Source organism: Tiliqua scincoides, chromosome 1, assembly GCF_035046505.1.
Source record: "Tiliqua scincoides isolate rTilSci1 chromosome 1, rTilSci1.hap2, whole genome shotgun sequence".
NCBI lineage: Eukaryota > Metazoa > Chordata > Lepidosauria > Squamata > Scincidae > Tiliqua > Tiliqua scincoides.
Window position 1 is genome coordinate 110,412,388 of NC_089821.1, and position 14,479 is coordinate 110,426,866.

Sequence of the window (14,479 nt, forward strand, 5' to 3'; positions counted from 1 at the left end):
GGCACAATTACCTTGTGTGCACGCAAACTCATCCCTTCAATTGACAGGCTGATTTCCCCAAAAAGCAGGCTGGTATCTCCCAAGGGGCAGGCAATACTTGAATGATATCCAAAAGGCACAAGAGGCTACCGTGGAATTTTGTCCCTATGCAGGAGCAGAAGTGCTTTCTGCTCTCATATGAAGGTGGACTGGGTGTTACACCATATTCTTAACTATGTTTGTCTTCTTTTTAAAAATTTTCTAGCACAGAGGTTCTCAGTTGTTTAACACCGGGATCCACTTTTTTAGAATGAGAATCTCTCAGGACCCACTGGAAGTGACCTCATGATCGGAAGTGACATCATCAAGCAGGAAAATTTTTGACAATCCTACCCACACTTACCCAGGAGTAAGCCCCATTGACTACCTTTGTTAAAAGCATATAAATATTAGCCTGTTAAAAATACAGAGCTGTGGCATTTCCCCAGATGCAGTCACATACCATGGTAGCATCAAGTCTATTAAAAATAAGATACTGAAATGAATGGGGACCCACCTGAAATTGGCTCACGACCCACCTAGTGGGTCCCAACGCATAGTTTGAGAAACACTGTTCTAGCACTTATGTTTGCAGAAATACATTGGAAGGTACATGGACAATACCATGGATTGGAATGAATTGTGATGATCATTTTAATGCAGTGCATACATAACCTGGGTCATAATATCTATAATGTAGCTGTAAGTTAAATACTTTGTGTGTGTACTTGTTTCTTGTCCAAAGTGGAAGTCATTGAACTGTTCACTGCACCCCATCAGTATGGCCAGGACAAAAGAATAGTTCAATTTCTTCCTCAGATTCAGGTTCTGGAGTTCTCCGACTCAGAAATTGCTTTCTATCCATAAAAACCTGAAAGTACTATACCCACATACCACACCAGCTTAATGGCTTATGAAGCTGTCCAGTAGGAGGCAGAAAGTCTGTGGAACTCGGTCTGTGGAAGTCTGTGGTCGGTCTGTGTAACTCCTTGCCACAGGATGTGGTGCTGGCGTCTAGCCTAGACGCCTTTAAAAGGCGATTGGACAAGTTTCTGGAGGAAAAATCCATTATGGGGTACAAGCCATGATGTGTATGCGCAACCTCCTGATTTTAGAAATGGGTTATCTCAGAATGCCAGATGCAAGGGAGGGCACCAGGATGAGGTCTCTTGTTATCTGGTGTGCTCCCTGGGGCATTTGGTGGGCTGCTGTGAGATACAGGAAGCTGGACTAGATGGGCCTATGGCCTGATCCAGTGGGGATGTTCTTATGTTATGTTCTTATGTTAAAGGGAGAGGACAAAATGACATGTATCCTGCACTCCAAGTAAACTTTGGATTGTTTTTCAAAGTTGCAAATCTGTGCCTTCTGCAACTGGCTCCATCTTCATGAGCCAAGATGGCAAACACTTTGAGCATAGGGGATCTAAACCTCCACATCATTATTTCATAATGCACTACCTTTCCAGAAAGTAGAAAAAAAAGAAAATGTGCTCATACTTCATAAATATAAAAGGTCTTTATTTGGCTTTTGCAGATTGGTAGAGTAAATACAGTCTGCATATAATTTTATCTTATTCCCTACATTTAATAATATTACAATATGTAGCATTTATCAATTCTGGAAATTTTATACAAATTGTTTGTCTTGGGTTTTCTCAGTCAAGAGCATGTAATTGACAGAACACATACCTGCAATGTTTGCTAGTACAGTACCAAGTGAAGGGGGGAGCCAGTATCTCACCAAGTCATTAAATCATTCATTACCTCCTAGCTAAGGACAGATCAACTTACATCCTTGTATCTTCTTTGATTTAGATTTCCTTCGTCGCCCTTTCTTATAAAATATAAATCCTTTTTTCTCCATCTATAGGTGGGAGTAGACAGGAAGACGTGATGATTTGCACAACTCTCAGGTTTGCAGAAAGAAGCTGAACTACAGGAGGGTGTGCATGCTCCTTCCCCTCTCAATGTATTTTCTTACTCCTCAGATGTTTAATTTAGGGCTACACTAGACATGAATGTAAACATGTTGTTGGTATCCTGTGTTTTATAGCATCTTGGGGTGGGGCTGCAGCATAGTATCCATGCAGCAGCCCCAACCCAGATCAAGTCTGCACTGCTTTCAGCTCTCCTCCCTCTAACTACTATTTTCATAGGACAAGCAGCAGCTTCGGGGTGGGGAGGGATGAATTACAATCATGATGGGAAAAGAAGTTAAATGCCCATCACCTGAAACCCAAATCTGAACCAGGGTCCCCATTGCTTCAACACACAAGGGCCAAATAGCATGATAAAAACTCATGTCTAGTTTGGCCTAGAGACAACAGGAGAAATGTGGTTACAATTTTATCTCAGCTCAAGCGATAAGGTCTTCCAGTTAGACTCTGAAGCAGTGGCGTAGCTAAGAGGGTGCAGGGGGTAGCAGTTGCACCAGGCATCAAATTTAAGGGGAGCAACAAGCTGAGCTTGACACTAGTGACCAAAATTGTGAAAATCTTGGTATATATGAATAATACCATCATGTTATATATCATTGGAAAGGTAATTTAATGCTGAATGCAATGAAGCAAAGTGCACTGGAATATCTGTATTCTATCAAACGTTATGGCCAATTAACCAGAACATGAAAACACAAATGCCTTATGGAAAAGAAAAAGGATTTCCTTAACTCAAAACTGAATTATGAGACTGATTGTTCTGAGAACTAGACATATTATGTCATTGACATGTTGCAATGTCATGTTATCGTGATACAACAGGAAACAAATGAAGTGTTAATATGACTCAGCTCACTTTTCCATGTATCATAATACAGTCTAACTGGGTAAAAAGGCACTTTTTCAAGTGGTGCCCCTCTTATATTTAGCAAGGGGAGGATAACCATCCCTCTTCACCCCAACACAGTGTCTTGAACCAATCAGGGGCACACATTTATTTACTTAATTAAATTTGATTTTGTCGGAGGGGGCTACAAATCTTTGACCCCCAGGTACCAGATAGATGCCTTAGCTATGCCACTGACCGGGGGGGCAGCAGAGAAAGTCAGTTTCAAGCTGCTGGGGTAAGGAGGTGGGTTCCTTCCAATTTTCACTTTTTAAAAGCCCGGGCGTGATGTCACTTCTGGTTGTGACATCATTTCCAGGGCAACATTTTGAGCTTGGCACTGGGCTACACAATCATTAGCTACGCCACTGATCTGAAGTGTACATATACACCTCCTTCACATCATAGAAAGAGTGTAAATTCTCTTTTTCCAATGCTGGAGACAAAAGAAAGCACTGCCTTCCCACTTGTACTCATGAATTCTGCTACACCTTAGGAAATACAGGCTTACATAAGTGTTGTCAGATTTTTAGAAGATAGATTTTATTAAGCACAAAACAGCTCTCGATACATTATCCATACAAATTGGAAAAAACCCCACTATAATTAAATTTGATATTCAAAGATTTGATGGGTGAGATGCATATTGGCACAATAAAAAGGACCATTTAAAAAGTAATACAAATTAAAATTATAGGGTCACCACTGTCTACACAACAGATAGCTTGCCTACATCCTAAAAATACTACTTCATCTGGAGAATAAAGAGAATTACTATTTTGTGTGGAACCTGTATTTATTAGCACCATTCAAAGCTTGCATCAGCTGCTTAGGCAAAGAAGCATCTGACAAGTCGGGTAAAGCTTCAGAGCAAGGGTTCAGTGCAATGTTTTCCGTTCCTTCTGATAATATTTGATGTCTATGGTTTCATAGCATGTTAAATAATTATGGCTTGGTAGAAATACACTGTTAAGATGTAAAGGTTTACTTCAAAAAAGATATTTTTTATAATTGCTGTGGAAATGCATTTTAATGTGTTATGATAGGCGTAAATTGCAATGACATGCTGGATTACAAACAGACATCTTATGAACTGGCAGATAAAGTCCGGACTATTAGCTCTCTGTTGTACAGACTTCTTGTTGACTCAGTTGCTGCTTTTTCAGACAAACTAGCTTTATCTTCTCTCTAATGTGTTCAGCTGTAGAAGCCATGTCACTTGGGCTCCCAAAGTACTGCTCAGTACTAAAAACAAACAGGAGGGGGAAAACCAAGAAATGAATTTAAGATGTATCGTGAATTTGCAGCAATAGCTTGACTTTCATTACTTTGCTCTTTTAGCTGTTTTCAATTATAATCACATTTCAAATTTTGTCCACATGCTTTCCTCTTCCATCCAATTTCATCCAACCTTACATGATGTTCATCAATTTTTCTTATGCTTTTATTTTTGTTTACTTAGGTTTCCCACACATTTTCGTGTATTATATAGTTATTTACAGTTTTTGCTGGCCAAAATTAATCTGCAAGCTAGATAAGGCTATGCTTTGATGTTCATCCATTTTTTACTTTCATCCATACTCCGGTCCCTAACCAGATGAAAGTGCAAGGTATTGCTGTATTTAGTTAAATATATTCAGTTTAAAGAAACCATTCAGGAAAACTGCATCCCATAACATTCTGACTAGCATTACTGGAGAGCTACTTTGAGAAAAGGACAGAAAAAGGCAAGGAGCTCACAGTTTTTCTCACAGCATATAGCAAATTATGGCTGTAGAGCAGGGGTCTCCAAACCCTGGCCCGCGGAACAGATGCAGCCGGCAGCAAGCCTCTTTCCGGCCCGCGGCCAACCTCTTGTCCCCTGAAAGCCTCTGGCCCACTCAACTGAACATGACCAGAACCGTGAACTGATTGTGTCTGGAGTGTGTTCTGAGGGTCAGAGAGGTAGAATGAATGAGCCCATTCTCATCTAAGTTCCATCTCTAATTTATTTATTTAAATTTTATATTTAAATTTTTTTTCCGGCCCTCCACACCATGCCAGATATTTGATGCGGCCCTCTGGCCAAAAAGTTTGGAGACCCCTGCTGTAGAGTATGAAAAAAGCAAAAACAGGTAGCCAGCAAAACACCCCCTCTGCTTCAAACTAATGTGAAATGTTTGTTGAATTCAAAGTTTTACTTCAAGTGAACAATAAAATTGTATTTCCTCATTATACTATATTCAGCAAGAAAGCACAGAAAGAAAGCAGATGTAAGATTATTAATTAAGATATCCTTTTAAAATAATTCTCCTAATTGCTAATTGCCTTAGCATCTAACTTACTGTTTTGTTTCCCAAAATTTAATACAATAATGACATGACAGTATTTTTGCATTTCTACACCTAGTTTGGGTCAGCTTTTGTTACAAACCAAACCATTTAGAATAATCAAAGTCGTAAGAACAGCCAACATACCCATCAGGATAAATTACAGGCACTGTTAATCTGTCCAAAAGTGATTTCCCAACAACTTCAATTTCATCAAATTGTTCCATGTCATTAACAGATTCAGGCTGATCTGGGCATTCTTGTAAAACCTGTAAAATAAAAAAATAAAATGATATTAAGAAACATATGTTGTGCTTCTACAGTTCTCATGTCTTCTAAAAATCTTGCAAGTTTCACTGTGGTCTTTGATAGAGCTGTTCTTAAGAGATTGGTGACTTGTCTAAATGACTTTTAGAGACTGATAATGCTGCTCCAGAGTGGGTTGGTACCTGACATAGAGAAGCAGTAGTGCATATCACTGGCATTACTGTTACGTGAAAATCCCCTTTTTCCCTTCCAAGTTGTGTTTTTATATCTAGTTATGTATTTTGGACTCTACAGACCAAGCAAGCAGGCCACTCCTCCCCCAGCACATGTTTCTAAGGGCCATGGCCAAGCTACAAACACATGAATTACACAAACCCCCAATTCCTTGCAGGTCAATGTATAACCTAATCACTGTGTCTCCTGATTATGCAAAACAAGCATGCACCTACGGAGGAGGAAGTCTATTGTTCTTTTGTTGTAGCTTTAACACTCTTAAGCACCTTATGCAAATTGCCTCCCTCCCCCAGAGACAAGCTTTGCTGATAACTGAGTTCTGGACCCTTCCACCTTTTCTTTACATACTCCACGTGTACCATTGTGTGTTACTGAGCATGCCCACAGCTCTGGGATACTTCCGGTTAGTTTGAATTGACTTCCAGGTCAAAGACAATTCTTAAGAGAGAACTCAGAGCACATGCGGGCTCTCTCTGATTGCTCTCATGCGAGAGTGATCCTGCGGGACTCTTCCTCCAACTCTCCCCCCCGACACGTAAATATATCGTTGCGTCTAAACTTCCCCCCCTTCTTCCCTACCTATTCCTCCCTGCTCCCCCATCTTTAGTCAGCAACTGGGTTTAGCAGATTAAGGAACCCCTATAATACCTCCCTACTTCCTGTCCATTTCTGATTCTTTTTCGGATGCACCCAAAATACACAGCACACGCACCCACCACTAATTAGGTACACCAGACCAGTACTAGAAATCTATACTTATCGATTCTCCATGTGTATTATGTTTTACCTTTGTGTATTTTTGCAATACACAATAAAAATATAATCCTTTGATTGAAAGTTACCTTCCTCCCAGTCTCCTCTTTAAGCTAAACAAGGGATTTCTTTGCTCTACGCTGTCTTGTTAATCCAGCCTATGGTACCAAAAAAAGTTTCCAAAAGGCTAATATACTAATTCCCCTAAACAAAGAAAGCAGCCTTTTTGGTAACATTATTATTGGTGGAGAATGCGGGCAGGCATGTGTTGGTGATGCCAGTGTGACAGAGCTAACACAGGATCAGACAGTAGTTCTGCAAAGATCCTTTTGGAGATGCTAGGAAAAACCTTGCTGAATGTTAAAGGAAAAAGCATAGGGAGTAGGAACATAGACTTGAGAAACGCTAGACTCACAGATTTGTGATTTTTGGAGTTGGGTGGACTACCTGAATGCAGACCAGGAAAATTTTACACCCGTGGCTCTGGTTACAGTCTGCAAGAAGCAGACCCTCCAGTACTCACTTTTTGCTCTTGATCCTGCTAAAAGGAGTCAGCTGTTTGCTCCTTATGAGTAAGCAAGCCTCAATAAAAATTCCTTCCCAGTGTGCTTTTAACTGAAGCAATTAGCAAGCACAATATATGAGAGGAAAAAAAACAACCATGAAAATGAATGAAGCAGAATCTAAAGAAACCCAGAACTTGTACACAAGTTCAGGAGTTAATTGTATAGAGAAATGGTTAGGAAAAAAAGGACAGAATCCATGGAAATTAGGCTGCTTTGAAAGCAAGGATATTTGTGGGAAAATGGTTGTTCTTTGTGAAGAATTCAAAAAGAAATACAGACCAAGAGGGGCTAAGAAGGATGCAGTTTTTGCTCATGCTTTGTGGAATGGTATTTTGACCTTCCAGAAAAGCATAGAAATAAAAGATGCCCAGATAGCAGAATTTAAAAGAGATCAAGAGATTCAGTTAGAGAAGATAGCAGAGAAAGAGGCTAGGATAACTGATCTGAACAGGCAGTTACAACATTACACAAACGAACTTGCCATTTACACCCTAGAAAGGAAACAGTCCATAGAAGAATATGATCAGGTTCTTAAATATGAACAAGAAAACAGAAAACTAAAGGAGGATCTAGAACAAACCAGAAATTTAGTGTTAAAACTCATGACCCAGGCCCAACAAAACAAACAGTCTGTAAGCCATGTGAGTTGCCAGAAGGAAATACAGCAATTAAAAGAGGCTCTAAACTCACACAAAGCTGCAATAGCCGCAGTCTATGGGAATGGAGCAGAAGAAATATTGGAATCAGAGCAAACTTTGCCCTCTGATGCAGTACCTTCGTCTCCATTTAAACCTCAATGGGAAGGAGAGACACAGTGCCCAGTTAATCCCGTTACCACAAGGAAATAGTGGCTAATAACAACATTACCACGGAACTAGTATATGCTCCATAGAAACCTTCAGAATTAGAGGCTGTTGCCAGAGAACTAGGCACTTTATCAAGAAGCAACTGCCTTGATTGGATGTTCAAAGTTCACAGGCGTTATCCCCATTTAACTGGTGTAGACCTCACTCCCCTAGCACAAAAATGTGCACAGGGTCAAGACAGTGTAGCTCTGGACAGTCTTGTGGCTGCTCAGGACCTACATGGTTTAGAAATGCTCCCTTGGATGAGGTCTGTCTGGTACACCTTGGTACCAGACACCTCAATGATAAAAATCTACTGTAACACTGAACAATATAAAAATGAGAGCCCAGTTGCTTTCTTAGAAAGAAAGAAATTAATGGCCCAGTTAGTTGGTGCAGTTCCTCAGGTAGGGGGCCAGTATGACTTCGATAGACCAGATTTCATATCTGGAGTTTATGATGCTTTAAATAAGCAAACTAAAATTCACCTGGGCCTAATCAATACTGCCCATCTAACCTACGCTAGACTGCAGCGTAAGCTCGCTCAAGTATCTGAATTGATGAGAGTTACTGGAACAGGGTTTGCAACACATGAACAAGAGGAGATTCAAGAGGAACCAATCCAGGCAGTAGCCTTCTCTAATTATAGCCCTCACTCCCCATATGAAAACGATACTCAAAATTGGGAGAGAAATGGGAGCCAGGATTTCAATCCATTTTACAGTCAGAATCAGGGCATAGAAATAGACAACTCCCCTGAAGAAAAGGAAATAGAGGAATATAAAGCTTACCTCAGGGAAATACCAGCAGAGAGTGAAGTCCCTGAAGAGCTTTGGGAAAGAGCTACTGTGCAAGAGTTAATAGAATTAGCATCAAAATACAGTCCCAGAGCTCCTGAGCCTGTAGCAATAAGCTATAGCAATGAGCCTGTAGCAATGAGCTATAGCAATGAACCTGTAGCAGCAGTTGAACAGGTAGAGCAATCTGCCTCAGAACCAGTTTTCCCCATGATGGTCTTCAGTGCTTGCACTTCCAAGCCCCCTCCTAGCAAAAATCAAGTTTTTTTTTACTATTAATGGGAAAAAGATATGGGGACACATAGATTCTGGAGCCAGACTGACCTCAATTCATAGAAACTTAGTGAAAGAATGTCAGATTTTACCTGGAGAAACATATAAGGTAAAGCCTTATGAAAATCCAGAGATTTTTGTACCTAAAGCAAAGGTGCATTTAGAATTTAAAGGATGGAAAGGTACACGTGTTGTGGCTGTACATTCAGACACACCTACATCATTTCTTTTAGGACAAGATTTTTCTGATGTTTTGAACAGGCAGAAGTATAATAGGAAAGCTCCAGTAGGCAAAAGTCCATATGGACACATGGCTGCTAAAGCAGGAAGAGAGCAGTCTTCAGTCATCTCTTCCATCAGCCAAGAAGAAATAACTTTCAAACCTAGAATTAGGGATAAAAGAACCATAGGGAGTGGAAGATTTCCACCCCAAAGAAGACATTATCGTTGGAGAAAGGATTGAACCATTTGTGTGTAAAATGCATTTTAAAACCTATTAACATTTTTTTTTCTTCTTTGATGCTAAAAGTTTAGATTATAGTGGCTGTTGGAACTCCCTGCCACTGTGCCAGCAACAAAAGTTTTACTAATAACTTTATGTTTCCTTGAAACTTTCTAGATCTTATGTAAGCAATGCAAGAAGCCAATGCATTGTTCCTAATGAGAAGAAAAGCAGGAGGAACCCTCCTAATCTTGGTGCTTCAGAGCATGCACAGAGTGCAAACTAGTAGCAATCTTTTGTTTTAATTTTTTTTTGTTCCAGCAACTTAATGCAAGAAGCAAACAAAGCAAAACCTTTACTGCCTAATTTAGCAAAGGCTATCTTTCAGTTTTAACCCTTATTTTGCTTCAACAGCAAGTAAGGACAAAGGAAAAGGACGAGGACATGTCCTCCAAAGGACAAATGTCCTCCAAAGGACAAAATTTACTTAAATCTCAAATTCCTTTACAGGAGTTGAGCAATGAGCCTATATCTTTTTTTTTAATACTAATGAAGTATTTCCTTCTATAGTAGAAGGCTTTTCATGACAATTTATTTCGTTTATTTACAAATAACACCTCACTTTGCCTGTTGTATGTCACCCACAACAGACATTTTAACTGATACACAGTGCGAGCCTCAGAATGTTTATCAGCCCTTCTGATTCTCAGTCAAGTCCAGTTTATAGAGAAATTGGCTATCCAATGCTAATCTGGTTCGAAGCACAAATTGGGTGACTATAAATTTCAAAATCAGTTTTTTTTCTCTTCTCTCTCTCTCTCTCTCTCTTCACAATTTCTATACACCTTATGCATGTAACCTGTATTCATGTAAATGTAATCCCAACAAGTCTACCTCATGTATTCTGTTCCAAACAAAGCAACCTGAGATGCAGTGAGCAGAAGGAGAAGTTTTTGCATCAAGAAACATTTCTCTATGAACTCTATAGCTAAAACCAACAGATCTCCAAGCAAGACAGAGTTATGGTTTTTCTTAAAGTTGTTTTTTTAATGTGTTTAACTCTTGGTACCCTCAGAAATCATGAATGCTCAGCATTATCTGGTGTACTTGATGTCTTAGTAGCTAGGCGGGGAAAGAAATAAAAAGACACCTCAAGCATCCATCGGTGGACACAAGTTGAGCAACCTCGCATCCCTGGAAACTCTGGCGTGGACAGCAAGACAAGCTGGACCCGTTTTCTGTTGGACTGTACCTCTCTTGGAAGCAGCATGGCTGTCAGAACAATGTGACTTTTCACTCAGCCTGTGGACTCTCTCTCAGCGAGACAGCAAGGCAACAAGGTGACTGCACGCCATGGCGATCGCTCCAGATGAATAGGTCCAAGGTATGCAACGGGATCCACAACCTTCTTGAGTTCCAGCTGTGCCAGACGACACCCCTTCGAGGAAGACCACAACTTCGCCACCCTGATGCTGGTGACAAGCTGCTCTGTACCGTCCCATACACAAGGCACCATAATAATGAGCTGTGTTATAGCATGCATGATTTCTCAGTACAAGAGATTTTATTATGGATGTTCACAAGATATTTTTATTATTGATGTGGTTTTTTTTTGCAATAATCTTGTCTCAATGTGTTTTACTTAGTTTGATTTGGTGTGATTTGATCACTCACGTGATCTCGGCCCCAAGGCGGGGAATCCTGTTACGTGAAAATCCCCTTTTTCCCTTCCAAGTTGTGTTTTTATATCTAGTTATGTGTTTTGGACTCTACAGACCAAGCAAGCAGGCCACTCCTCCCCCAGCACATGTTTCTAAGGGCCATGGCCAAGCTACAAACACATGAATTACACAAACCCCCAATTCCTTGCAGGTCAATGTATAACCTAATCACTGTGTCTCCTGATTATGCAAAACAAGCATGCACCTACGGAGGAGGAAGTCTATTGTTCTTTTGTTGTAGCTTTAACACTCTTAAGCACCTTATGCAAATTGCCTCCCTTCCCCAGAGACAAACTTTGCTGATAACTGAGTTCTGGACCCTTCCACCTTTTCTTTACATACTCCACGTGTACCATTGTGTGTTACTGAGCATGCCCACAGCTCTGGGATACTTCCGGTTAGTTTGAATTGACTTCCAGGTCAAAGACAATTCTTAAGAGAGAACTCAGAGCACATGCGGGCTCTCTCTGATTGCTCTCATGCGAGAGTGGTCCTGCGGTACTCTTCCTCCAACTCTCCCCCCCCGACAGGTAAATATATCGTTGCGTCTAAACTTCCCCCCCCTTCTTCCCTACCTATTCCTCCCTGCTCCCCCATCTTTAGTCAGCAACTGGGTTTAGCAGATTAAGGAACCCCTATAATACCTCCCTACTTCCTGTCCATTTCTGATTCTTTTTCGGATGCACCCAAAATACACAGCACACGCACCCACCACTAATTAGGTACACCAGACCAGTACTAGAAATCTATACTTATCGATTCTCCATGTGTATTATGTTTTACCTTTGTGTATTTTTGCAATACACAATAAAAATATAATCCTTTGATTGAAAGTTACCTTCCTCCCAGTCTCCTCTTTAAGCTAAACAAGGGATTTCTTTGCTCTACGCTGTCTTGTTAATCCAGCCTATGGTACCAAAAAAAAGTTTCCAAAAGGCTAATATACTAATTCCCCTAAACAAAGAAAGCAGCCTTTTTGGTAACATTACCCCTTTTAAACCTGACAGAGGTTCTGTTATCTTAGTGCTTGCTCTCAGGCAACTTGAGTGTATGGAAGTAATAACACAATGAACTGGGGAATAGCCATGAAAAATTAGGAAGCCTGTTATTGTCAAATTTTTGTGCTTCTGTCATTCAAATAAGACTTATTTAATTCTTATCCTCTGCCTTTCATTCAGAAGGTCCCAAGGTGGCCAACATAAAAGTAACAAAACATTAAAATCAATTTCCAATAAAAGCTATGGTCAACAAAACAAAACCATAATCAAAACAGATAAATACAACTATGCAAACAGCAGACCACCGTTAAGGAACAAGTCACGTTAAACACCCAAATATCTGATGAAACAGATAAATCTTAAGAACACTTTTAAAAGTGTGGGGAGAGAGCACCTCTCAAATGTCCTGAGGAACAGAGTTTCATATTGGCAGAGGGGTAATCATGGAAAAGACCCTTTCCCATGTACACATCAGGAAAGCCTTGCTCAGTGGTGAAGATCTCAGCAGATGGACAAATTGATATGGCAGAAGGCAGTCCCTTTAAGGTATCAAGGGCCAAAACTGTGAAGTGCTTTAAAGGTAATAACCAGTAACCTTGAATTTGACCCAGAAACCAACAGGAAGCCAGTGCCATTCCTGAAGAATGGAATAATATTCTCCTTTCAGGTGGCTCCCTGACTACAGCATTCTGAACCAGCTGCAGCCTCCAAATATTTGTTTAAAAGATTTATACCCTGCCTTTCTTCTGCAGGAACAGATGCAATGTCTTTCAGGAGCAGCTCCATTTAAAGCTCAATACTGTAGTCTAACCAAGAAGTGGCCTATATAACTGTGGCCAGATCAGATCTTTCAAGTAAGGAATACAGTTGGCACACTAGACCAGCCATTTTCAACGGGAGCCATATGCCCCCCCGGGTGCCCTGGCACATTTGAAGTGGAGGCACAGACTGAAAACCAGACATAATAATGATTTCACAGCTTAGGTTGCATTCAGAAGGTACAGGTCAGGACTCAACATGGGTTGGGGGACCTGCACTGATCAAATCCATGGATTAAATATCCACAGACAATTAGTCCCAACCTGTAGTTACAAAATATGGAAATGTGTGTTAACTCAAACCTTTGTAATCTGAATATTCTGGGGAAAAAACCCTAACTGAAATGTATTAACCAAAAGCAAGTATTTCACATCAAAGTTAGAATAATTTGATGCCACTTACTTTTTCAGCATTTGAATGGAACGCAACAGCCATCTCCAACCTAGTTACTCTTTCTTCTGAAGTTATTGTGAACTGTTTCCATACTCTATTCAGTTTTGGAAGTGTGTCTCCTGAGGACCTAGAAGTGCATCGCAGAGACTGACACAAAACGACTGTAGCCTGTAGTAACTGCCTCCCATAATCATATGTACTCTATAAAAAGAAAAATAGATGTAAAATTTGAATTTCAAATCTTGGAACAGATTTGAAGACAACACAGCAATACATCTGAAAGACATGAAATATTTAAAATGTAAATCACAAGACTTATTTCTTCCATTCAAGTATCAGCCTATTTGTATAAACTAGCTTGTCTAGCAACAACCTTGCTTGATAAATCCAGGTGGGGAATGAAGGGCAGGGATACTGGAAGATGACTTTGTGTCTTTTTTGCTCCAAACAAGTTGCTGAAGTATGTGTGTATTTGCATGTGAATGCACACAAAATGGAAATAGGCACTTACTATGTCCGACAAACTCTGCTATGCAAATTTTGGTAACTTCTTTAAGAGTAAGATGACCAGACAGGTCAGGTACATTACCAATTTCCTCCAACACCATTCTCTCCATATACACTCTTTGCCCACTATGAAGCATAAACACTTCCAGGACCATCAGCAAAATTTAGTTCTCCCCTGATGGAACATACCAGGGTTCCATTGATTAATCCATCCACCTACTCACCAACAGTGAGTAATACACTCTCCTGTGGCTCCAGTCCAGGTTTCAACCAAGTATCACAAATGTCCTCCCACCTCATGTTCTATGAAAACTCACGTTAGGATGCAGGAAAGTCAATGCAAAAGTCAACTACCTCGCCCTATTTCTATATTGCTCACAGAAAACTTGAGAAAGTGGATGATTTTTCTCCTTTCCCATTGAACTTTTGCTGGAAGCAGAAGCAAGATATTGGCCACAAAACCCCAATGTAAGGGAAAAAACCGCCATTCTTCTCCTTTACTCAGAAGTTGGGGGAAGAAAGAAAGAGTGGCACTTCTCCTTCCCCGTTGGGCTTCTAGAGAAGGTTATAGCTGTGCAATGCAGCATATGCCTTCTGTGGAGGTCAGTGTAAGAGCAGAGAAAACCACAATTCCTTTCAGAGTTATGATAAAAGATCCAGGGAAAAGCAGAGGTCAGTTGCAACCAGAAAATAATGGCTAGCACGTAAATTA

The 14,479-nt window shown here is 40.3% G+C and overlaps 1 protein-coding gene across 8 annotated transcripts in view; it reads right to left on the reverse strand.

The window, feature by feature from the left end:
• Positions 1–1,517: 1,517 nt before the first annotated feature.
• Positions 1,518–14,479, reverse strand: part of SESTD1 (SEC14 and spectrin domain containing 1) — an 81,449-nt gene continuing 68,487 nt past the window's right edge. For all 8 annotated transcript variants that reach the window (XM_066612350.1, XM_066612348.1, XM_066612355.1 and 5 more), the window contains 3 exons: positions 13,270–13,461; positions 5,300–5,421; positions 1,518–4,088 (listed from right to left, as the gene is read on the reverse strand). In XM_066612350.1, coding sequence (XP_066468447.1) covers positions 3,959–4,088; positions 5,300–5,421; positions 13,270–13,461 — 444 coding nt within the window. In that variant the 3' untranslated portion in view covers positions 1,518–3,958. The remainder of the gene's footprint in view (positions 4,089–5,299; positions 5,422–13,269; positions 13,462–14,479) is intronic.